The 25510-nt window shown below is 45.4% G+C and overlaps 1 protein-coding gene across 2 annotated transcripts; it reads left to right on the plus strand.

The window, feature by feature from the left end:
• The first annotated feature begins 10634 nt into the window (after nucleotides 1-10634).
• ENTPD6 (ectonucleoside triphosphate diphosphohydrolase 6) lies at nucleotides 10635-24366 on the plus strand. Of its 2 annotated transcripts, XM_015283461.4 has the most exons (14): nucleotides 10635-10672; nucleotides 13041-13381; nucleotides 14163-14239; nucleotides 14973-15116; nucleotides 15487-15562; nucleotides 17109-17144; nucleotides 18250-18338; nucleotides 19651-19730; nucleotides 20374-20438; nucleotides 20787-20888; nucleotides 21326-21466; nucleotides 22031-22087; nucleotides 23131-23243; nucleotides 23466-24366. In XM_015283461.4, the coding sequence occupies exons 2-14, from the start codon at nucleotides 13123-13125 to the stop codon at nucleotides 23553-23555; spliced, it is 1329 nt and encodes a 442-aa protein (XP_015138947.1). In that variant the 5' UTR covers nucleotides 10635-10672; nucleotides 13041-13122; the 3' UTR covers nucleotides 23556-24366. The 2 variants fall into 2 exon arrangements, with proteins under 2 accessions (XP_015138947.1, NP_001292163.1); NM_001305234.3 differs by lacking the exon at nucleotides 17109-17144.
• Nucleotides 24367-25510: the final 1144 nt, after the last annotated feature.

Genomic DNA, 25510 nt, shown 5'->3' on the forward strand with positions numbered 1-25510 from the left:
TGATGCAGTGGCACAGGGTGCCCAGGGAGGCGGGGAGTCACCGTCCCTGGAGCGGTTCAAGAAATGTGGAGATGTGGCACTGAGGGACGTGGCCAGTGGGCATGGTGGGGTTGGGCTGGTGGTTGAACACGATGATCTTACAGATCTTTCCAACCTTAATGATTCTGTGATTCTATGATTCTGTGATTCGAAACCAGGTGGGTGATCCACCGTGGAGAAAAGCTAGGAGGAGAACACGGGCAGGTTGGCAGCAAGCTGGAAATGCTGGCTTAATGCTGCCCACCCAAAATTTCACAAGCAGTGATGTTCCTATTCTTGAAGCCATCTCCAGCGAAAAGACCGACTCCAGAACATCTGTGTCCTCTACAAGAACGCTGTCTTTGCAAAGCCGTGATCAGCTAGGCATCTGTTGCGATGACCTGCTCTGGTGGGAAGCGGCACGTGCGGCACTTCGGACCCCCGCACACGCGACAGCTAAGGACAGATCGTGTTGTGTCCCCAGATAGAGCTGGTGTGGTGGGGGCAGCGGGGAGCAGGCTGGGAAGGATCTGGCAGCACACGTGCGTCTGCACATGCCATTGCTGATCAGCCAAGGGGAGAGCATGGCAGCGAGAGGTGCAGAGAGATGTTAAGGAGCGGGCAGACTGCACCCATCCATACGACCCACTAACAGCACCTACTTCCCCAGCTCCACACACTCTGTGGATTTGCAGGCATGGTCCCACCATGCCCCGGACACCGCTCAAGATGTCTGCCGGGGCTGCAGTGACACCAAGCAATAAGGGGACAAATGGAGGAATTTCCACCTCCTCTCCTTTCAGTCGGCACGAAACCTGCCCTCACCCCAGTAATCCATCGGCCGACAGGTCAAGTAAAAGCAAGTTGCCCGCTCGCTTTCACTTCTCCCCCAACTTAATCCGAGCGCTAAATTACAAGTTGATAATGGGTTCCCATTAATTATTGATTTTTTCAGATAATACTTGTTAAAGTAGAATTAACGCTATTGTTTCTGAACAAATACTGCCCAAATACTGTGTTTAGCGGTCTTGTAATCAGCTTTACCCACTTCTCCTCTAATCTGATTGAAACAGATTTCCTACCAAATCTTTTTTATCATTTTGTTGATATTAAAAGGTCACATATTTGTGCCTGCCCAAAAGTTTAATTTAAGTTGCTGCAATCGATTATCGTTATGTGTTCGAGCACGACTGGCAGTGTTGATGGAGGTAACGTTAATTTAGAGTGGAAATGAAGAAGAAGAGAGAAAACCAAAGACGTCCACCCTCCATGGCATTCAGAAGTGATGTTAGGCATTGTACATTGTAGCTTATTTTCCCAAGCCCTATATTATGATTCTGTTCATCATAATGCCTTTTGACCCGCTGCATTTACTCCATCATAATTATCCTTTAATACTCTTATAAATGAACTTTTAGCTTATCTTCTGTTAATTCTCAGAACAAGCAAAGCACTAACGTAACAAACAAAGCCATCTAAATAAAGTGTTTAACCCTTCCCGTGACTTTCTCTGATTCTTTGAAGGCGGGTCGTGTATTTGGGGCTTAATTATGCCTCCTCTCAGGCGGTGCAGAGCCTGTGATGGAATTTCAGCCCTTCTTCAAGCCAAGCTACGTTGAACAATTCGATGTCAAGGAAAAGCAAAGAATTAAAACCAAAGCAAAACTACTTGACAAGAGCATGGTGGATCAGCCCAGGATTTCTGCAGTGCTGGGTGGCTGCCAAACCTGGATGGCACGCTGTGCTTCAGGTGAGCTGATCAGTGAGGGTAGGTGAGGTGAATTGTCTGGGGTGCCTGAGGGGCTTTGGTTCAATTTCCAGCCCATCCACCGGCCCATAACAAGCCCCTGGGCAACAGGAGGTGGAAGAGACAGACCTGCCAGGCCTGCCTTGTACACTCACACCTCAGAGCTGAGGCCTTCCTCCTCACACAGCTGTCAAAAAGCATATAAGCATCACAGTTCTAAACTCTACGCAATGTTCCGCCTTGTTCCTCCACCACAACTGCACTCAAGCCGTGGTGGCAAATGAGGACGCACCAGCTTGTTCCACGTACGGTGTTTTGGAGTTTGGCATAGCATCACATCTCAGCCATGAGCTCAAGAAAGGTATCTATAAATGTGAATATTCCAGCAATGCAGTAGCTCATGAGCACAAACACCGGGGTTTGCAGCCGTACGTGGGTGCGGATGTTGCGGACCGCACCACAGGCACCATCTGCCAGCAGTCCTCCTTATCTTTCCTAACCAGGAGGGACAGGAGCCTCTAATAGCCCTTGTGCCTTGGACACCTGCCACTGACCCTGCGTGCTGGACTCTTGCAAACTCTTCTGCAGATGGCAGAGCTGCAGCCTGTCTCTGCCGTGACCTCATTTCCCTGATCCACCTCATGACCAAGTGTGAGGGAGCTGGCACTGGTTGCACCTGGGGACAGATACGCAGTGACCCAGAGAGCCTTGCTGCCCACGGACTGCTATACAGCATGGACAGGCAAGAGATCAGCAATCAGAACTCCTCTCACTGTGGTCACTCCTTGCTGCAGTTATTTATTGTTAGCATGACAAAGCCAGAGGGTCCCCTTCCTGCTGAGTTGGCTAAATCTGCACACATGAGGGGCAGAGAAAGGGTGCATTGTTTTCCCCGAAGAGGCTGAGACACAGAAGTTGAAGATCAGACCCAACACAGGCTTTAGGCTTGGTTTCATACTTTAGGCGTCTACATGCAGCCCTTCAAGCCTTAAAAAACTACTAACATTACTAACATGCTCCTGAAGGCATGGAGCTGTGTCAGGGGAGGGTCGTGGTGGGTTAGGGACGGATTCTGCCCCAGAGGGCAGTGGGCACAGAACAGGCTGCCCAGAGTGGTGGGCACGAGCTCAGGGAGCATTTGGACAACACTCAGCCATAGGGTCTGAGTGGTGCTGCGTGGAGCGAGGAGTTGGACATAATGACCCTTGTGAGTCCTTTCCAACTTGGGATATACTTATGATTCTATGATTCCCCCTTGATGCTAGGCTGCACGGTAACGTCCATGCCCATGGCCAGCCCTACTGGCCACACATTTTCCCTAGATGCACAGCAGTGAGATCCCATGGACAGAGCAAGGAACAGACGCTTTCGTGCCCAGGCCATTGCCTCAGAATGGCTCCCTGCCCTCTGCTGTGGCCTGGCAACCACCACCCAGAGGTCTGCATCCAGCAGGGACTCAACTGCTTCAGGATTTTCTTCTCCACGCATACCCCACATCTGCTTGTTCTAAAGAAGAATACTTCCATTTTTCATCAGTTCATCAGAGAGCATCTCACCTGCAGAAAAAAGTAGCTAGAGGACAACCTCTGAGAGATGATTCTTAAGACCCTCTTTTATCAACTGAGTAAACTCTGCAACTTATCAGAGAATGCCAACCAGATTTTCATGGAAATTTGGTGATATTCGGTGAAAAGATATTAGTGTGCATAATGAGAAAATGCCTAATTCTCCCAGAGAAGGTTTTATGCACGTAAGTGCATTGACAATAACCTGGAAGAGTTAGATTAGAGCTAGTAATGTCACACAGACCTCTAAAGGAGATTAACTTAGGAGTTTTGTTATTAAAGGTGCACTGTTAAAGGGTGTAACTCAGTTGCCGTGAGAGATACTAAATAGTACCAGATCAGGTTAGCAGCCCTGACTGGCATTTTGAGACAATTTGTTCCCGTTGGTGCGTGTCCCAATAAAAAACTCCTCGGGAAATGGCAACTGAAACAGCCTTCCTCTTTGGTTCGCAGCCCATCTTATTTTCTCTCTAATATTATCTGCCCTCACAAAATCCTTTTATAGTCTTTCCCCTGGTTATAACAGCAAGATGATGATTCCTTCCAAGCCACAGGGGCTGGATCCTCAGCTGCCGCGTGCTGACCCAGCTTTGTCAGCTAATGGGACTACGCTGACTTACATCAGCTGGGAACCCGCTTGCTCCCCGGGTTCACATGGAACAGACTCACAAAGATTATCACTGAGCTTTAAGACTATCATGTTTTTATTGTAAAGAAATCACCTTAAAAGCATTTTTTCCCTATTTGGTTTTTAAGAATCCAATTCTCTGTTGTAGCTTAAGGACAAACAATTTCCTGATTACCACCAGCAAAGCCACGGCCAACTTGAGAAATTTGTGTTTATTTCCTGATAACATAATCCATATTCCACAGAATTTGCCATGTGAAATATACTGTGTAATACCAAAGTGTTAATGGCATGGAGTAAAACCACAAGCTGGTTTGAAATGCAGAGATTTTGAAGGAAAAGATATGAAATCACATAATGCAGCTCCATAATCGTTTGACAATAAATGATCTTTTTATCCGATTATCATTTTAGTTGCGTGTCCTTAATAAATTGCAGCAGTTACATGCTCCACAAAGCATGTGGACCACAGCTGTGGCCAAAGAACGGTGGCCTACCCCAAGAAATCTGTGGCTTGGTTCTTCGTTACGCCATGCACGGCCTCAACTCCTCACATTTTGGGACTGCCAATGGAACGAGGCATAGGATCCTATCCTTAACTGCTTTAAAACGCAACAGCTCCACCAAAATCGCTGCACCAGGAATCATAGCCTGGCAGGTTGGGGATGGAGAGGGCTGATATGGGAATGTAAAGACAACACTGAAAAAGGCCGTGACAAATGGAGTCAAGGAAACTAAGAAGAAAGTATCTACGTGTTCCAGGAGCAAATGTATCCCCTGCTTGTTAGCTTTTCCTACAGCACAGTGATTGTTAAGGTCCCACTTATGATTCAGAATACATATCTACTTTTAGTCAATATAAGTCTGCAGTTTTGAACAAGGAAAGAAGCGGTGATCACATTTTTTTGGTGGTAAGTGCAGTGAGCGACCAGCTCCTTAACCTTCCACTGGGAAATCCTGGAATGCTCCCGTAAGAATTGATCTGTAGAGAATTCAGGACACAGCACCGGGGAAGTATGGCTTGCATGGTTTCAGAAAACACAAATGATCCTTTTCCATCAGATTAGGAGCTGGCTGAAAGAATGCGACCATATTGATGAAATAATGCTACAGCTTCCTGAAGGAATTGGATTTCATTCTATTTTAAAAATGAATGACTGTTATACAACATTGGCTGTGCTCTTATTAACCAGTTTTTAATCTATCTAACTGTTAAAATCCCCAAATCAACAGCAAAGGATTCAGCAGCTCCAGCCTAGTCTCAACCAACTAGGGTTGGGTTAACCAGCGGGCTGCAAAGAAATGCTAAATGTTAATGGATTTCCATAAGATTTGCAGAGGATTCAAGCATGAGTTGAGCACTAAATTGCAGGCGGTCAGATCAGATATGCAAGCCAATTTAACCACCTACAGAACTGCTTTTGGAAAAGCCACAGCCAAATGCTAATCCACGTCTCCTTGGAAAAAGATGACGACTGGAGACGGCCCTTTTGGATGGTGCTTCAAACAGCATGGTTGGAATGCATTCTCTCTCTGAAGTGAGATGATTCTGGATAAAAGAAAGGATGTATTTTTCACTGCATATTCCTTAATGTTACCAAAAGCCAAAATAACAGGCTGTTCTCAACTGTACCAACTATGAACTTGGTTGTTGACACACGGTGTAGCGTGTATGTAGTGTGCAGTAAAACAATTCATCCTGCAGGGAAGATATTATTGGAAACGAGGATACAAACAGATGAGGCAGAGGGACTTCTGGTGTGCAGAGAACAGATATGCTAGGTTCAAAGCTGCGTAACCAAACCCGTTACTAAACACATATCGATTAATTTAAACATCTGACCAAAATTCCAAGTATGACAGAGTAACTCTTCATCCGTATTTTTCCTTTCCTGATTCAGTAGCAGTGATCTGCATGTTGGGTTTGTACACTGGAGAACTGAACGCAGCATTAAGACTGAGAGGGGCAGTCCAGTCAGGCTGCCTTACTTCTGACTGCAAAGGAGGTTATGGTGAAGCAGAGGTCAGCCTCTTCTCTTGGTTAACAGTGATAGAACGAGAAGGAACGGCCTCAGCTTGAGCCAGGGGAGCTTCAGGTTGGAAGCTGGGAGGAATTTCTTCTCTGAAAGAGTGGTGATGCAGTGGGACAGGCTGCCCACGGAGGTGGTGAAATCACCGTCCCTGGAGGTGTTCAAGAGCTGTGGAGATGTGGCACTGGGGGATATAGACAGTGGGCATGGTAGGATGGATTGGTGGTTGGACCTGATGATCTTGGTGGACTTTTCCAACCTTAAAGATTCTATGACAGGACTCTAGCAAATTCAGGCCAAAATTAACTTGACCTCCTTGAATCAAGCCAGATATATTTTGCCTGCACTCAAATGGCTGAGGTTGGTAGCGCAGGCACTTTTTGGCCACTGAAATCCCAACATGGGATTTTTTCACAAATGAAGAAGCAGTTCAGCTGCAGGAGTGGGGTCACATCTGAAAGCTGGTGCACATGCACCAGCAATGTCAGCACAAGCCAACAACTGTGATATGCTTTTTCTTGCTGGGAAAAAGGAAAAAGCCATTAAACTGACAAAAAAAAAACTTCGCACACGTCACCATCACACAGGTATCAGCCCAGAGGGTCAGAGATATCCAAGTGATGGCCCTGGGCACTGCATTTTCCACTCAGCGATCTCATCCTTTCCTCGCTGCGGAAGAAGCAAGCGCCGTATGTGTGCGGGGAGAAAGGCATTCGGCCAAATTGCCTTATTTATTCATGGGCCTTGCTTACTAATCATGATAATAATAACAGATCCTGTGGGAGCAACCTTACCGATTCATGCACGGATGTGCAAACGGGCAATTTGCAAACTAATTGCCCCCACACAATATGCGGCACAGACAGGTTGTCCGAGCGCCGGCTCCGCGTGCTTTCTGTGCGCGGCGGCTGCCCGACAAGAGGCGGTTGAAATGCTTTTTGGGCAGACAATGGGCTTGCTCAAGTGTGCAACTATTTCATAGGGAAGCTATCCCGCCCACCCCGGGTGGTGAAGGTTTGTTCTGCCCGTGTCCAGCTGCTGTGTCCTGTCAGTAAAATGTGGGACCATGTGTGCGATGCAACAGTTTTGCCTTATTGCCTCTCCGGGCTTGGGAGGACGCAGAGAATATCGGCAGCATATGGGCCTCAGGGGACTGCAGCCATTTAACAAACATTATATGCTCCATAACAAACCAACAATATTTTGGTACTTAGATCAACCAAGTAGCTAAATGAAATTCCCCGGAGGGTGAGGGCTGGCACGTATGCTAATTGCCTTGCCTTGTGGGTTTCTCTATGCGGCTCCCCAAGAAACAGATTGGCCCATTTTTCAGGCAACTGACTGTTAATTGGAGTAATGAATAGCGGGCCGGAGGGGCCGGCCACTTCGCTTGGTAAATTCAAACCCTTGCTATTCATCAGGATGAGATCGAGGTGAAGTGCTTTCTAGTGGAGATAAGCAGCCAGACTGATGGCAGGTCAACCCCAACGCAGTTTCTCCTTTGCATCGTGAACCTGCCATCCATCCTCTGTCCCTCTGGGGTGCTGTGTCCTTCCAGCAGCTGAAGGGCCCCCGCACTGATTGCAGGGTCAGTAAATGTTTCTAGCATTCAAATATCATACACAGAACCAAAGCATTTTTGCCAAAAACTTTCTCAACCTTGTGATATATCATGCCATAATCGCTCTTGGAATCTTTACAGAAGTGGTTGGAATCATTTTTCTGCAGGTGCAGTTGACCCGTAAGGTCAGAAATGACTTTCCTCTCACTCTAAATGTTCAAAACTGACTCCAAGGCACAGGCTGTCTGTTCAGTCAGAAAGACCTGTATCACTAGATGTCTCATTGAGCTAATGATTAATAGATATTTTTGAACACATGCTTTGTTCACATACTCACTGGCAGAACGTATACTTTCAACTGTCTGTAAATCCATCCTTAACGTGAGACACGGGGAACAATTCCTGAAAACATGAAGTGTTCAAAATGGGAGCTGTTTGTTTTCATTTTTTCCTCACCATCCAGCTCAATTTTTCCTCAAAACAAGAGTACAGAAGGAGTGATATGCAGCACAGTGCTATGTGACAGCCCACAGATGGCTGCATTCCTAATGAATCTGAAGAAGTTGAAAATGCACTGATAAGAGATATGAAAAAAAAAAAATCTGGGGAATTTTCCTTAATTAGATTACACTCTGCGCACCCTGTCTGAATGAATGAGGACACAGCAGTGGCAACTGCCTGACAGCACTGTTGATATAACCAGTAGGGTTTGTAGTAGCAGACATCTGCTTAAAAGCCGTGATCCAAATCTGCCCCTAGAGGCCAATCAGATGGACTTTCGACATTGTTCTAAAACATTCAAAGCAAAATTCATACTTGCTGGGAGCAGGTGCAATTCCATTAAACTCAAAGGTACTGCTTACTGCTTGCTAAATTACAACCATAAGCCCAGGTTTCAAACAATTCCTACCAGCCTACAAGCGGGGCAAAAGTGCAAGTTGGAACAATCCTATTCGTCACCAAATGTTCAAAGATCAGCAGGGTGCTGGGAGGCTGTTGGCCAGCCCTGGGCCCTAGAAGTGTGCCCTAATAGAGCGACTGAAGTGCAAAGCATGATCTGCAAGTCAAGGACTTCAATATTTTGCTGCGTCTCTTCCCTCATGCTTGCTGTCTTGCATACCGACATGCATGTAGATCTATCTCCTCATCTAGAAGAGCAATAAAAATAATATTATGGTGGGTTTTTTTTTCTTTGAGAGCAGAAGCATTTCCAGATTTATTGCAATAATCCAAGCATGGGTCAAATATGGAGGAGGGCCAGAGGGGGGAAGTCTGGACATGATCCTCTGTGGACAACAGGCACACACCTCTGTAGAAATAAATAACCGCTAAGCCATTCCCATTCGTGTTTCTAATTAGTGCAACCTATTTAACAAATAGACACATAATATAGGTCAATTATGTAGGTCACGATACATTTGTGAAGAACTTCATCCTGTAGGGCACCAAAAAGACCACGCTGAGGCAGCATTTTCCAAGTTACGGCTCATTTCTGCACACAGCTCACAAAGCAGCAGGGAGAAACAGCACGGAGGGCTGTCTGTGTCTTCTGGTAGCACAGCCAGAGCCACCACCGAAAATATCGCTGATGTCTTCTGGGAGACACACGCTGTAATATGACTGTGGGACGGTGGAGCCCATTCAGCATTTATTGCGGATGAATCCAGTTCAGAACAACTAACACCATCTATCATACCACATTGCATCCAGACTACAGATTGCAAATTTGACCCAATTCGAGAGTACTTCAGAGTTGGGGTTTATTGCCAGATGATAGCCTGGTTTGGAAGAAAAGAAGCCAGGAAGACAAAACACATAATACTTCAGTCACAAAAATCATTTGAGCATCATTAGAAAAACAGAGAGCTAGAATGACAAGGCAGACAGCGGAGGAATAACACGTCAATATGCCAAAGGCATGTTTTTAATCCTGATCTTCTAAGGACAGGAGGCTTATGTGATTGTTTTGCCCACCTGCTGCCCCTCCAAAACTTCTGAATCTGTTAATAGTTTCAGCCACGCACGACAGAAACATAAATGTTTCAGAGAGGTTTAACATTTATGCGTTCACCAAAAACTGGTGGGTACCCAGAGGAGACGGAGAAGTATCTTATTTATGCTTTCTCTGTGGGAAATGGCCACTCTACATTTGCCTGGCGTGTCTGACGGCATAGCTGGGATGGGTACAGCTTTGGAGGAGCCACACCTCCTCCACCAAGTCTCGCCTTGCTGGAAACGTTAGGGAGAAATGATGGGTAAACATAGTGGAGGGCATCAGAGGAATCAGCAGGTGCCACCTGGGCTTCAGGTGAGTGATGGGACAACAGAGCTACCTGCAGGGTCAGTAGGAGCTCGGGGATACATGGAGGACGTGGGTGTTGGCAGGGTGTCTCAGCAGATCCTACGGATACGTGTGGTTTGCAGTTGGGGAGATGCGATGAGAGGAGCACCCTTCCATTAGGAATGAGAAAAAAACCAGAAGATGGAATTGCTAAGGAGAACAGTGGCGGAGCTGCTGTCCCTGGGGGTGTTCGTGAGCCATGGAGATGTGGCACTGAGCGATGTGGGTTAGTGGGATTGGTGGGGATGGGTCAGCAGTTGGACACGATGACCTTAGAGGCCTTTTCCAACCTCGATGATTCTACGATCCCCACTCAAAGTGAGACTCCTACTTCTCCCAGGTTGGGTGCAGGGGCACGCTGCTGCAGCAGTGTCATTTCAGCTGGGAAAACACAAAGTGACTTAAGTGAAAGAGCCATTTAGAAGCTTACTCAAGCAGAACAGTGAGCACTTCCAGAGGAAGGCACAGAACAGCCGTCTGATGGACTCTTGGCAGACACATACTGACGCTTTGTGCCCAGAACACAGCCGGATAAAACCTGCAGGTACGGAGCTCGTTCTTACATAGGCTCCTTGTCCAGGCGCCGGGCACCGTTGGAAGGCGCCCGGCTCCGCCATCAGCCCCAGCTCTGGGTCTCCCCTCACGGCACCGCACCCAGCACAAGGCGTCACGCCACGCCGAGGCACGCCGCAGGGCCGGCCGATAAGCGCCTCGCCCGCCGCCGGCAGCCGCCCGCGCCTGCGCAGTGCCAGCGGTGTCGCCATGGCGGAGCCGGCGGCGGCGTGAGTGCGGGCGGCGGGGCCGGGCGGGCGCGGGCGGCGGGAACCGCGCGGGGGCGGGCGCGGGCGGCGGGACCGGGACGGGCGCACGGAGGCCTACCGGGCTGCATGGCTGAAGCGGGCGGGGACCCGCGGGGCTCCGCCGGAGGCTAAGAGCCCCGCGTCCCCTTCTCCGCCTCCCGATCAACCCCGGGAGGAGCTGATCCCTGTGCTGGGCAGAAAGGTGTGAGCGGGGCCGTGCTCAGCGCTGTCCCTCCTCCGCTCCCCGTTGCCCTCACGCACATCTCTGTGTCCGGAACGGATCCGGCTCCTCCTGCTTTGCTTTCAGCCGTCGGGCACCGCAGCTCTTGCCGAGGCCTTTCTCAGTCCGGGAAGGCTGGGCTGCGTGCAGTAATTACCGCTCTCAGCTGGGGGGCTGCGGGTGCCCTCCGTGGCAGCCCACTGCTTGCTGTGCCTGTGCCTTCAGTCTCACCTCCTTCCATTTCTACAACGTTTTGTCATGTCCATTTTTGACAGTAGACCGTAATCACCTTGAGTTTTAAATTCCTCCCACTCGCCCTCTATTATCCCCTAAATTCCCGTCATCGACAGATTGCCTCTGTCAAAACCTCCTTGAAGTCACTTCAGCAATTGGATTCCTTCCTCTTTCTCGTTGCGCTGTCAGAAGAAGGAAGGATATGTAATTTTCTCCCCACAAATCACTGTTGATTGCTTTTTAATCATCGGGGTGTCTGCGTGGGCAGCCGTACATTTGTTGTGTTGTGCTCTCCTGTGGTTTCTTTCCTGGTGTTGGTAACCAGCCCAACTCCTTCCATCTTCCTCCTTAAATGCTGTTTTTACATTCATAGTCATGGAATCATTAAGGCTGGAAAAGAGCACTAAGATCACCGTGACCAACCGGCAGCCCATCACCACCACACCCAAGTTTCCCTTGTGCAGTGCCCTGGGCACTCCTTTGTCATCCAGGAACAAACAAAGATAACTGCACACGATTCAGGTTGCCCAGAGAGGCTGTGGGAGGGATATCCTTGCATAGGATCCAATGGGGTTAAAGCCCTCAGCTACCTGTTGGGTCCCCATGGCTGCCTGTGATTTGAAAAGGAGGTTGGACGAGAGGCCTCTCAAGGTTCCTTCCCATCTCAGTTACGGTGTTAAGCTTATAGAATCATAGAATGGTTTGGGTTGGAAGGTACCTTTAAGGTCATCTAGTCCCAACCCCCTGCTATAGGCAGGAAATCCAGTTTCTCTGGATTCTCCTTTCTTGGTTCTTTTGTAGGCCTCTAAGATTGGGAAAAATATATATTTACGCTATTTCATGTCTTAAAATTTGCTGTAGATCTCCGTGACATTGTGAAGAAGAATGGAAACACACTTTCTGAACCAGTGGGAAAGCAGTGTGCGGTGTTACAGGCATCCATGGAGGCATTCCATGTCTGGGACAGGCAGCGTGAGAGAGAGGGATTTGCTGCTAGAACCAATTTTACAAGCAGTTCATAGCATAAAAGCAGCTTTATGAGTGCAGGACACTGCATGATCCTGATAGAGTCATTTTACACATCTAACTGCAGGTTTCCCTGGATTTGTCAAGATCGATTTGCTCTCTGAAGAGTTTAGCCGATACCTCAGTCTCACTCAAGATACTGAAGAAGCTGAAGGCATAAATCCTTTTACATGCAAGCAGTAGTCTGTCACTGTGTGTAAAGCTTTTTTTCCACGCTCTGTTGCAGTGGATATTTGCTTTCTATGACAGTCATGGCCAACTAGGAGGAAATGATCCAGGGGATGCAGCACCTCCCCTCTGAGGACAGGCTGAGAGAGCTGGGGCTGTTCAGCGTGGAGAAACGAAGGCTCTGGGGAGACCTGAAAGCAGCCTTTCAGTATCTAAAGAGGAGGGACATAAGAAAGAAGGGGACAGAGTGTTTAGCAGGGTGTGGGTGTGTTTTGATAGGACAAGAGGAAATGGTTTCAAACTAAAAGAGGGGAGATTTAGACTGAACACAAGGAAGATGTTTCTTAAATGAGAGAGATGAGGCACTGGCACAGGCTGCCCAGAGATGTGGTAGAAACCCCATTCCTGGAGACACTGAAGGTCAGGTTGGACAGGGCTCTGAGCACCTGATGGAGCTGTAGGTGTCCCTGTTCCTTGCAGAGGGTTGGACTAGATGGCTTTGAGTTCCTTCCAACTCAAACAACTCTATGGTGCTATGAACATATCTAACCACTGATAGTTAAGTATTTAACTAATGCTCAAGTGAAGTTTCCTCCCATGAGTCTCTCATCAGATAATCATCATGCTCTTAGCTCTTACTTTTTAGAATACTTTCTTCCAGTTTAGAAAGTAAAACACATCTTTCTTTTCTGTTGGATGTAGGAGTGATGGGGAAACCACCTATGCTGTGTGAAACAGAGGAAATAAAGCATTCAGAAACAGCAGGAAACAAAACATCTGATAAATGGAAGCCATGAAGATATCAAAGCGGTTCTTTGCGTTTGGGATTTTGGCGTGCATAGCGTTTTATGTCGCATACATAAAGTGGCACTTGGATTCCAAACCGCTTGTGGGAGCGACAGAAGGAATTGCTGAAAGCACTGGAGACAAACTGAGCCGTCAGGCGCTGGCCGCAGATCCCTCGGTGTTTTATGGCATCATGTTTGATGCGGGAAGCACAGGAACTCGCATCCATATTTTTAAATTCACACAGCAGCCAAAAGGTATGCATTGCACACGGAGCGGTATGCAGATTCTTCTGTAAATCGTGGTGCGGCTTATTGATGGTTCTTTTCTAGGGAGTACTTGCACAAATGTGCTTCAGCTCTCTCTAGAGCCACCAGGAGGGGCCTGTGCTGCCTTGCCTGTACGTTCGTGTAATTGTCTATCCTGCAGGTTTCCAAAATGCTTAGGTCTGGCTCTCTGCTGCCATTGAAAATGGTGGTAAGACTTCCACTGACTTTTGTTAGAGTCAAATTTAGCCAGAGCAGAGCGTGCTGAAACGTGTGCCCCTTGTTACCTGTGTAGTTTGGAAGGCTGCACATAACCGGGGTAAGGGATTAGAGAGAACTTATACCCACAGGCTCCCCAGGGAGGTGGGTGAGTCACCATCCCTGAATGTGTTTAAAAACCATTTGCACGTGGTGCTCAGGGACATGATTTAGTGGGGAGTTGTTAGGGTAGTATGGTTAGGTTGTGCTTGAGGTTGATGATCTTTAAGGTCTTTTCCAACCTGAGCAATTCTATGATGTGTCTGATGTGTGCAAAAAAATACGTGTATGGTGCACACAGCACAATCAGCTTTAACAAATGGCTCTGTAGAGAGCTAATTCCACAGCAGGGGCTGTGTTTAACAGGTTTGGTGGCCTTTGACAGTTCATTAGGCAGAGGCTTCAGTAGACCCTTATTAGTGCCTCATGATATAATTTGTACAGTGGTTTTCTTTTTGTGTATCCAAAATGATTTGTATCGGTACTTATATTTTGGAATACTGCTTTTGAACAGAGACTCCCAGGTTAACCCATGAGACGTTTAAGGCGCTGAAGCCAGGTCTGTCTGCATACGCTGATGATGTCGAAAAGGTATTTTTGTTTCTGTTATTCACGTGCCCTAAAGCCTCCTGTTCTCGATATGCCCTGCAGATCATCTCTGCTGAACTGTCTCAGATCAGTCTCCAAGTGATACAAACCCACAGTAAAAATTGGTCAGCTGTCAGAGGATCAAGGAACCAAACGCATCTTGTTCTGCTTGCTTCTATCAGCTAAGAAGAGCAGACGCTTTTCTTATCTCCGCCTTAAGATTTTCTGTGTGCTTAAGAATATGACAAAAGAGCGAGGTTGCATTGGAGCTGAGCCATCTCCAAAAGGGACCAGAAGTGGATTCTCAGGGAAAGAGTAAAAAAAAAAACCTAACAGGCCAGGTATCAAGTCACTGCCTCCCTCACCTTCTGGCTCACAGGGATGTGGAGACTTGCTGAGCCAGACATGCACACAGCTCATAGTGTTCTATTAGCTCCAAAGGGCTTTTTTGCCCAAGGGTTTATCATATCAGTTTTGAGACCTTTTATGGCCAAACCTCTGGTACTGTTTGGCAGTGGCACTGTTTGAGAGTGATTCTTTTTGGTTTTGACCTGCTGCTGGAGAAACATACACCCCAGTTCTTACACTATGAATTGCCTGCCTCTGGCTCCTTCTGATCTTTACTTCTCCCTGTTGCACACTTAGATTCCTCTGATCACCCTTTTGCCCTTCCAAGAAGGTCAAATCTTAAGAGTTTCTAAGATGCTTTTTTTGGGGGTTCTTTCTCTGCTCATAGAGTGGACAAGGAATAAGAGAGCTCCTGGAGGTGGCGAAGAAGGAAGTTCCTATGGAACTGTGGAAGTTTACTCCTCTGGTCCTGAAAGCTACAGCTGGCCTGCGATTGCTGCCAGGAGAAAAGGCTCAGAAATTGCTGGATAAGGTACTGTTTCTTATCTTTCAGTTTCCTTTCCAGAAATTCCGTGACAAACTTTGTTCCTTTCCGTGTAAAGTACATGCTCCTTTATCCTTACGTACGTGAGTCATTCCTGTCATTTTACCCTGAAACTGCTGCACAGCCATCTGATCTCAGATGGGTTCAGATCAAGTAATTGTATGAGTAATATGTAAATGCATGTAAATCACTGATTTTCTATAGCTTAGCACAGCCTGATGCTTACTGAGCTCTTGAACTTAAGGGATCTGGCCCAAGAAAAGGAACAGTTGTGTAAAACCGGAGTTTAAATAAATACCCTTCCTTTCAAACGGAAAGAAAAAGGTTTCTCTGAGTGTAGCTTTTATTTGAACTACAGGTGAAGGAGATTTTTCAGGCTTCCCCCTTCTTCGTGAGGGACAACTGTGTGTCGATAATGAATGGAACTGATGAAGGTAGGTTTACTTCTGAGGAACTTTTCTGCAGTTCTTGAGATTCCTACTGCACTGTGGCAGGACCTCACTGAGTGCAGTAGGAACCTGTAAGTAGCAGGTTTGATAGGTTTTTATACGGCCTTAGGCCGTGCTTGCCAAAGAGATGTTGTGCTATGTTTTCCAAGGTGAAGTCCTGAATTCTGTCCTGATTTTCAAAGGTCTGAGTGCCAGGCAGTTCCTGTGGGATCAGCAGGAGGCACTTCAGGAAGGTTTTCTGTATAGCTGCTTGTTGAGATGGTCTTCAACAACTGCTTCAGCACACCCTGCTTTGGATAATGCTCATCTGAGCTTGCTGAAAGTATTTGATTACAGCTGATCTAATAAATGTGATTGTAAATTCAATCCCTCCAAAAAAAAAAAAAGTTATATAGAGAAAATAACTATTGAAGTACACCGATGTTCATCAAAAAAGAGCTGAGGACAGAACCCAGAATCAGTCTTCACTTGAAGCGATTCAGAGGAGAATTTCTAAATTCTGGGTAACTGAGTGTTGAAGTGTTTTTAATCTTCTTAGAAACAAAACTTCAAAGTAGCTGCTGATTGGGACTGTTTGTGAGTTTCTTTTTTACTGTTTAATGGAAGAAAGTCTTCATTTTAAGTTCCTGGTTCTAACAGTTCATTTAGCCAGGGTTGAACAAGAACTTGTTCCTCAGCGTGCCTTTGTTTTAACCAAATGGATTAATTTTTTAACTTGTGAGTGTAAAGGCCATTAATTCACCTAATTTATAGAGGAAAGATTTATAAAACAATAAAAGGACGAAACAATGTGGTTTGCGAAAGTGCTTTGAGGAAAACAGGACAAACTGAAACACTGAAAAGATGAAAATTCTTAACATTCAAAAGGAAAATCAAATGAAAGCTCGCCAATGGGTATTTCCCTAGAAAATGAACAATGTGAGTGTAGGTCAGTTCCTTATTACGTAGCTAAGGACTGAAGCCACTGTAAGAGAGCCTTTGGGACTTCACACTGAAGTTTTTGACCAGTGAGGTACCATGTTCTCTAGGCATTTCATATACAGGGCCTCTCCTCCTAGCACCACATAAGCTCTGGTATAAAAGGTCATTCTGTTTGTTCCAGGCATCTAATTTTGGCTTTTGACAGACATTGACAGTTGTGGAAGCAGGGGCTTTGGGGCGAGCTGGGTCAGGGTAGCTCAGCAGAGCCAATTCTCTTTGCTCCTCTTGGAGGTCCTTCCTGCTTAGCTCTCAGCTAGACATTGTTTGGAAACTTTGTATTAGGAATTGTCCATTTGTGAAAGAGGGACAAAGGAGCTTGTGACTGCTAGTCTCTGGTGTCTCTTTCTGTGCTTAGATGACCATCTGTGATTTGCTATGGTTTTCTTTAGATGGTGCAGTGAAAGCGTGTGAGAAAACTTTAAAATACCTCCAACTAGAAGGATACTAAAGGAGGAACACCTTGTTGTATGGCTCGTCTTAATTGTTACTGTTGGATAAAATAAAGCTATGTGATCTAACAGTGCCACCTTCTGAATCTCTTCCTTGTTAGGTATTTCAGCCTGGATCACAATAAACTTTTTAACAGGTATGTTTACGTGAGCATGTCTATGCAAATATGCCTGATGCTGTGAAATGTATACTGTCTTCTGCCCCGTATGGTATTTGTTCATTCATTGGCAGGGGAGGAAGAAGGATCTAGGATTAAGTCATCAGTTGTTTTTGGCCTGGACCACTTAAGTTATTAGGATTGAGGAATTTAATCCCTTTTCCTTGATATTCATGTAGTCTTTTCTTTGAGTTTCCTATAAGGTAATAGCATTTAATTTCTTTTTATAGTCTCCCACTAGCTCTGTGTTTTTTAGTTATTTTCTGGAACTGCTTGACAGTTGCACAGTGTGAAAGTAGTGCTGTTGTACCTTCTTACAGATTTATAATATAGAAGTCAGTGTTTACTGCCTAGGAAAGGATGGCTGTAGAAAATCTAAGGTGAAGTCTCCTCTGGCAGTAAGCAAACCAGTCTGCCTTCCAAGCACTCTGCTCATCACAGTGTGCAGAGCCTTACGACAAGTGCTGTAAATCTTTTTTGCTCGCAGGAAGTATCAGAAAGGTTAATGATCTTCAAACATTATCTCTCATGAGGCATAGTCCGGTACTTGGCACACACTGAGGTTGTTGGGAAGGTGTGTTTGAAGGATTGATCTGAGAAGAGCTGGATTTCAGGGAGAAGTATGGGCTAGCGGCAAGAAGAATTCCAAGGGAGCCCAGTCTGTCAGGCCAGCTCTTCATTCTGTCACCCCCTTGGCCTTATGAAGCTACAAAATACTGCTGTGAGACCAGAGAGAGATGGCCAGGAAGAACTGCTTTCTTTTGCATTTCAAAGTGGTTATGAAAGTAAAGTTTGCAAAAGGGCCCTTGCATCCACTGAAAAATGTTTTGGATTCCAGTAACTAAAGCTGCTGTAATTAAGGCTTGAACAGCTATGAGAGAAATAACACAAACTCTGCCACTTGGAAGATTTTCATGTCACCCTCATAAAGCACAGGTAAATGACCAGCAGTCAGTGTTACAATCTAGTGCTGACCGATGAAGTTAGATTGTCATTTTGCTTTACAGCTGTACTTCTGGTTTTATTCCTTGCCTCATTCTCACTGCGTCCACTGTGGCTTTCTCTGTTCTGTCACACATTTTAGGTAGCTTAGATGATACGCAGAAGAGAAGTGTAGGAATGCTGGATTTGGGTGGTGGATCCACGCAGATCACCTTCCTCCCACGCACTGAGGTAATGTGAACACTGTACAGAAATGTTGGTGCAGAAATCAGTAACTGCTCAGGTTTAGAAACAGGCCAAGGGTGTGACATGAAGCCTTGCTTCTGACAGAACCCTTATCAGTTGGTCACATACACCTTGTTACAGTCCATAATGGAGTCATTCACAACTCTGTTGGTTGTCTTGCTCCGACTCCGTGGGCTGGTGCATGCAGTGAATCTGCCAGGGTTGCTTGGACATGCATCATCCTGAGAGTGTTAATCCTTGACTCTCAGTTTGCTCTGGGTATAGTGAAGACCTCAAAGGGAATGCTGTTAATGAATCCAAGCCCAACATTTTGCTTATATTGTGTTTTAAGAATATAAGATGCCTTCTCTCTCCTTGTTTCTAGCTTTCCTGAGTTCACTGTTTTCCAAATAAATGCAGCAAATGCTTTCTAAGGAGCAACTCCCATTATGCAGTTAGAAATACATGCTGATGTTTGTCGTTTCAGCTTCCTGTGGTGGCACTATTATAGGTGTTCTGTGAGTAGGAAGACTTGTGGATAAAGAGTAGTGAGGTCCTGGCCTGAGCAGAGTTTGTAGTAAAGCTGTGCAGGAGCAGAGGATAAGGATGCTGTATCCAAATGCACCAACCTGGGCTGATGGAGGCGCTGTGCTTTCACAGCAGAGTGCTGGGATGCGAAGAGTCCGGAATGTGGAAATTCAGGACTCAGAGGAGATGATAAGATACGAGCAGCTAGGCATGAGCAGCCTGTGCTTTGCTCCCTGTTAATGTGGTGCACTTGGAGAAGAGGCTGCACAGTGCTTTAGACAATTATCCTTTCATTTCCTCAGACCGCAGGCGAGTCCTCACTCTGTTCCTTAGCAAGCACAGTGATGAGCTTTTCCTCCAGCTTGTGGCGGTTTGCAGCTGAATTCACTGGAGAAGGAAGTTAATGCGTGTCCAGTTTTCTTATTATTTGCTGTAGTTTTACCTAGTAGAGATCATGTGAAGAGGCAGTTTCTGTATCAACTTGACAAAAGCAGTTAAGAACTGGGATAAGGATTCCTTTCTAATTAAAATAATTCTTTCATAGACCATTTTGGAGTGGATATAAATGTGATCAGTTTTTACTCTCATGTGAAGTCCATATTTTAGCTCTGGGTTTTTTGATCATCTTATGTGTCAGTGGTCAAATGAAAATACTTGAGAAGTCATCCTTTGTCTCTGAGCCATGCTAGGATTGTTCTACATTTGGAAGGTTGAAAGGTTTGGAAGGTTGTGTTGCTGATGTTTGTCATTGCTGGCAGTAACCTTACCATGACATCTTTTTCTCCCTCAGGCAACTCTCCAGACATCACCAGCTGGCCATACAACTTCATTTCAGATGTTCAACAGCACATACAAGCTGTATTCCTACAGGTCAGTTGTGGTAAAGAAACCATACTGTAAAAATAGGTTACTTTCTGTGAAGCCAGTGAGACCCAGGCATTTTGCTGGAGTTCAGATGAGTTCTGAGAAGTGGAGAAACCTGAGTCGAGTCACCATCCACACAAGCTCTTGGGGTAGGGAGGGAGTTGTGCAGATCATCCGGCAGGCAGGCAGTCTGATGGCTGAGAAAGTGAGGGGCTCTAGCTCTGCCCCTTGCTTTGAAACTACCTGTGTGCCTGTTGTTTCGGGCAGAAGGAAGCAGCTCCTTCCCACCTCTGTTTGCTGTGGGATGTGTTGGGGCTTAGAAAAAGTCAATGCTACATGCTAGAGGTTGTGCTGATTTTGAGGAGGGTAGGAGAAAGGTTAGAAGAATGCCTGAAGCATTCCCAGTCTTTCAAGAGACAGATTATAGTTGACAGCTATTCACTGTGCTTTTACAAGGACAGTTTATCCTTCTGGGTAAGGATAATATGACAGTGGGCTGTCACACTATTCCCCTTATGGACATTAGCTACTGACTTGAGCTGTTTTGCTGGGACCACATAGAGGAAACAGGCATGTCCCAGCCAAGCTGTCACTGGAGTATCAGAGGAAGGATGTTTGTTGTTCACAGAGGCTTTTCTTCCCTTTGCAGTTACCTGGGACTTGGGCTGATGTCAGCAAGGCTCGCCATTTTAGGAGGAGTTGAAGGAAAACCCTGTAAGTTATAGGTGCTCAAGTCTTGGCTCTGGGCAGAGAGTGCACTGCTGTGTTGTAGGGAAAGAGGTCATCTGTCCCCTTCCCACTGAAGTGAAGGTGCCTGAGTGGTATGCAAATTCCTGTCACCATGGCTGATTGTATTTGAGACAAACACAGATGGTGACACTTCTAGATCCCAGAAGACATGGATTCTTGCCAACCTGAGGGGTTGTGTGGCCCTCAAGCCACGCCTGGTGCTTAGAGATGCATTACTGAGCATGTGGTACAGAAAGGAGCAGGGCTGGGGATGAGGGTGCTAAAATGACCTCCTTGTGTTTTTCTCTAACGTGCCATTATTTTACTTCGCAGTAGGAGAAGGTGAGGAACTGATCAGCCCTTGTTTACCACCTGGCTTCAAATCTGAGTGGCAGCATGCTGAGATAGTGTACAAAATTAAAGGACAGAAGGCAGGTATAGTGCTTTATCACTCTCTCTTCCTGTCTAAGCCAGCTAGTAGTAAAGTAAATTATATACCTTCAGCTTCTTGAAAATTATCTGTTTGTACTCTTCTGTCCAACTTTCTTGATATGCTGTTAAAGAGATTCTACAGATGTTGCCTCTCATGCTGTGGTGTGTCTGTCCAGTCAGTAAAGCTGTTAGTAGTAATGCAGTTGGAGCTGAGCACTCTCTTTTAATATCCATTTGCCTCAAATTGTGTTGTTCATCCCTGATGTGTCACATATATCGTCCCAACCTGAGGATGGTCAGAGTATGGTCAGATGAAGGTATGTTGTTTCAGTTTGAGAAGTGCTACTGTGCAAAAGAGAGCCTGTGTCCTTGTAGTTCCTACAGCAATTGTGTTTGTTTAACCTACCTATAATATCCCGTGTGTCTTTGCATTCTTTTAGGTGAGCCTCTGTATGAGTCTTGTTCTAACAAAGTGGCAAAGATGCTCTACAAGAAAGTGCATAAAGCTGAGGAAGTGAAGGACTTGGATTTTTATGCTTTCTCCTACTACTATGACTGTGCAGCAGAGGTTGGTCTCATAGGTATGTCTGTTTTCATTTCATTTACTTTAAAATGACAGGTTCTGAAACAAATGGTAGCAATGATACACATTATAATGCTGTCCTAAGCTGTCATGGGTACTGCAGTACATTGATCTCAAGTGGATATTGAATGCTATTGCATTTCTTTATAGAAGGGACTGGGGATGTGACATAGGACCTCTGACTAGTATGGACAAACTTACCCCCTCCTCACACACTTTGTTTCATGAATAATTTCAGATTTAATATGTTAGATCTGGCCAAAGGTGTTAACGGTGTTCAAGCATCACAGGACAGGGTAGCAAAGACATGGGGAAATGTGAGAAAGTCTTTACATTATGTTTCTATAGGAAACTAGTTTTAGGAAACTAAATTCTTCATAAAATGAGGTTTTCAATCTAAAAATCGTTAATAAAGGTTCTTATACCTTTAAAGCAACTGTGAGTTTTGTCATCGATTTCAGGCTTACTTCCAAACAACTTTTAGGACCTTCTTTTACAACTTGAACCGTCTATTGCCTTTACACAAAGCACACAAACTGTACTATGATTTTTTTTCTTTTAGATAAAGAAAAGGGAGGAAGCTTAACTGTCAACGATTTTGAAGTTGCAGCTAAATATGGTAAGTGAAAGACACAAACGGGAATTTGTAATTGTGTGCAAATTCCTACCTACATGACAAATGTGTGAAATGCTAAGAAGCCTCTTTTTTTTTAAAGTAAATACTGAGCACCTCTCTTTGGAGCATCTGTGCTTATTTCTGCTTGTTTCTGAAAATCTCGAGTTTTCCTGTACCACATTTACAAGCTCTCTTGAGAATTACTAGTAAACTTGCCAGTGAACAGTGCGTGCAAATAACCTGTTCTGATCTTGTGTATTTTTTCTTTTTTCTCATGATTTGTTCATGTGTTTGATTGCTAGTTGGAAACGGGGAAGCTGATTCATAGCCTCTTTTGCTTCATTGGCTGTAGAGAGAACTGCCTCCTCAGATTTACAAACGTAATCATTCCTTTTTTAATGCTATAGACACAGGCTTTGATCAATCTGGGTTGGGACTTTTTGGTAAACTTTATGAGTGACTGAGCAATTGTTGCAGTTCTGACTTCTGAACTACTTTTTGTGTGATCCATCCTGAAAAAGGAACTGCTTTTTATTTTAGGTTTCTTTGTTATTTTTTTCATCAGCTGTTGAATGCATACGCTTGAGGAACCTTCTAATGGGAAAAAAACGAACTGCTCAGCATTCAAGTTTTATTGGGATAGGGTGGAGAGTTTTCACAATCCTTGTTTTTCCAAGCTGCTGACAACTTTTTTTCAGCACAAAGCAGAAAAAAAGGCACACTTGAAACTGTTGATATTTTAAAGTTTTACAGTAAATATGAGAACAGTTGGAGGCCTGTTTTTCTACTTGCCCTGGGAAATACAGGAAACTTAGCTGTCTTTGGGTAAGAGAGGCAATTCCTTACTCCTCCTTCTTGTGTGCCAAAGCTCCTGGGCATCTACTAATGCAAGCATATCATTTGAATGCTATTTTAATAGGTTTCATAGGTGTGGAACACAAGTTACAAGAAATGGTCTAAGGATTTGTTTGACGTTTTTCAGAGCTGGGCTGAAGCTAGGCCTGAGCTCACTAGGAACATTCTGACACCTCTTTCTTTTTATTTAGTATGCAAGACCATGGAAATCAGCCCTGGAAGTAGCCCTTTCCTCTGCATGGACCTCACATACATCACCTTCCTTCTGCAAGAACTGGGCTTCCCAAAGACCCAAGTCTTTAAGGTAGTGCACAAAAACAGATTGCTGAGAGTGGGCAGAAGATGGCCGAGGCATTAGTCATCATGCCAGTAGTTCAGTGCCCAATTTCCCTTCTTGCTACAACACACACTTTATGATTAGGGTGGAGTGACTATCACTATAATGGTGATAACCAGTTGTGATAACCTTCAGCACTGCATTTTTCTTCTCACAGAAAACTGTATTTAATTTTTTTTTTTTTTCCAGCTTGCCCGGAAAATCAACAATGTTGAGACAAGCTGGGCATTGGGAGCCACCTTTCATTACATTGACTCACTCAATAGACTGCAGTACTAAAGCTCCTTGAAGGTGACTTTTGGGGATGTGGGGTTTTGGAAGCCCGACATAGGAGAATCTGTTGAAGGGGTCTGGTTTTGGCTTCCTGAGTCTCTTGGGAGGTTGTCGGAAGATCAGCTCCTTCCCTGCCAAATCCCATCCATTGCAAGCTCTTTTTTTTACAGTGCATAGTGCAGTTTCTAAGGACTAAGCCTTGACTGTACAGCATCTGTTGTCAACTTCCTGTAAAACTTGATCATCATTGAAGGAGAACCAGCGCTCTGTAGGACATCTATGATCTCTATGAGAAAAACACACCTTTTTGAAATGTGCCTGTACTATTCACTTGTACTGTGCTGAAATCAGTGTAGTAAATGGTCAATACAGAGGGAACTCTTTATGCTTTCCTGATTTCAAGGTGTTTTTTTCCTGTTTGTCAGCAGTTTCCAGTGATAATTTTTATTTTGCTACTTGGATGTTTGAAAAAGAACTTAAGTGTGCATGTGAAAACAGTGCATTTACACAGATGTGCTGCTGACAGGCAGCAGCTTTGAAATGCAGTGTGGAAAGCTCTACTTTTCAGTTGCTGAAGCAGCAAAGCTTGGAAGCACTGTAGAAGCAGGATACAGATAGGCATGAATCAGAGCCTATATCTGCTATAGGATTAAAGTATGGGTGTCCAACCTTTAGGCTTGTATGAGCCACACTGAATGAAGATGAATTGTTTTGAGCCATGTATAAAATAAATAATATACTTAATATATGTAAAGTTTTTTTTTTTGTTTTGTTTTAATTAAAACATTGAAAAGGAGTAATAAAACCACGGAACCAGTGGGATGTTTGACCTTGTTTTTGTGACACTAACACATCAGTCAGGTTTGATGGCGGTGGTTGCAATTTGTAGTGAGCTCTCAGGTGTTTGTCAGAGATTTTGGATGAAATTTTACTCCTCCTGTGCTTTGTCCTTGAAAACAGTTGTTCACAGATGTACGTACTGCCAAAAAGTGATGGCATGGATAAGGTGTGACTGTGAAGGGAGGGATATTTGTGGCAAGAGAGGGCTTACAGAGGTCTGGTAGAGAGACATGATGAAAAATTGAGTTGACTATCTGCTTGCAAGTCTGTACATTACATTTGAAAATTCAGAGCTAATGTATTTATGTCAACTGAAAATGGAGTCACAAATACACCAAAAAATTGATCATCTTTTCAGCAATCTTGAAACCTATATTCCTTATTAAAATAGAAAGCATGGCTGTGGGTTGGAGCTGGACATGCCTGAACTAGAGGTTGGCCTGGAGGCCTTGAGGCACTGGGGCCAAGAGACCAAGAGGGAAAACAAGAAGCTGGCCAAGATGTCTACAGACCTTGAGATCCAAAGGCAGGCTTGGAGGTCAAGAGAGTTATTGGCCAAGAGAGGTGTCTAGAGGCAAAGACATCTATGGAGCTACAGGCTGGCTGTGGGGCCAAGAGGCCTTGAGGCCTAGAGGGAGATTTAGAGGTCAAGAGGTCAAGGGGGGCCCTGAGGTCTAGAGGCCTTGAGGCCCAAAAGGGAAGACTGGATATCAAGAGGCCTGGAGGGAGGCTTAGAGTCCTTGTGGCCTACCAGGACGCCTTGATAATGGTCATCCTTGAGGGTAAGATGCCACCTCACCTAGACTGTGAGCAGCCAATAGGCTAACATGTTGGCCTAGATGTCCTGAGGCCCAAAAGGATGCCTGAAGGCCTAGAGACTTAGAGGATAGCCTAGAAGACTTGAAATCCAGAGGGAGGCCTGGAGTCCAAGAGGATGAATGGCCTAGAGGGCAGCATACAGGCCTAGGGGAAGGCCAAGAGGCCAATCTAGAGGCATACATGCCTAGCAGCTTTCAGGCCCAAAGGGAGGCTGAGTCCTAGAGGCATTCAGGTACAAAGGTAGCCCTGGAGGCCTGTATGTTTAGACACCTATGGGAGGTGTTGAGTCTTTGAGTGACAGA

The sequence above is a fragment of the Gallus gallus genome, chromosome 3 (genome assembly GCF_016699485.2).
Source record: "Gallus gallus isolate bGalGal1 chromosome 3, bGalGal1.mat.broiler.GRCg7b, whole genome shotgun sequence".
Classification (NCBI taxonomy): domain Eukaryota; kingdom Metazoa; phylum Chordata; class Aves; order Galliformes; family Phasianidae; genus Gallus; species Gallus gallus.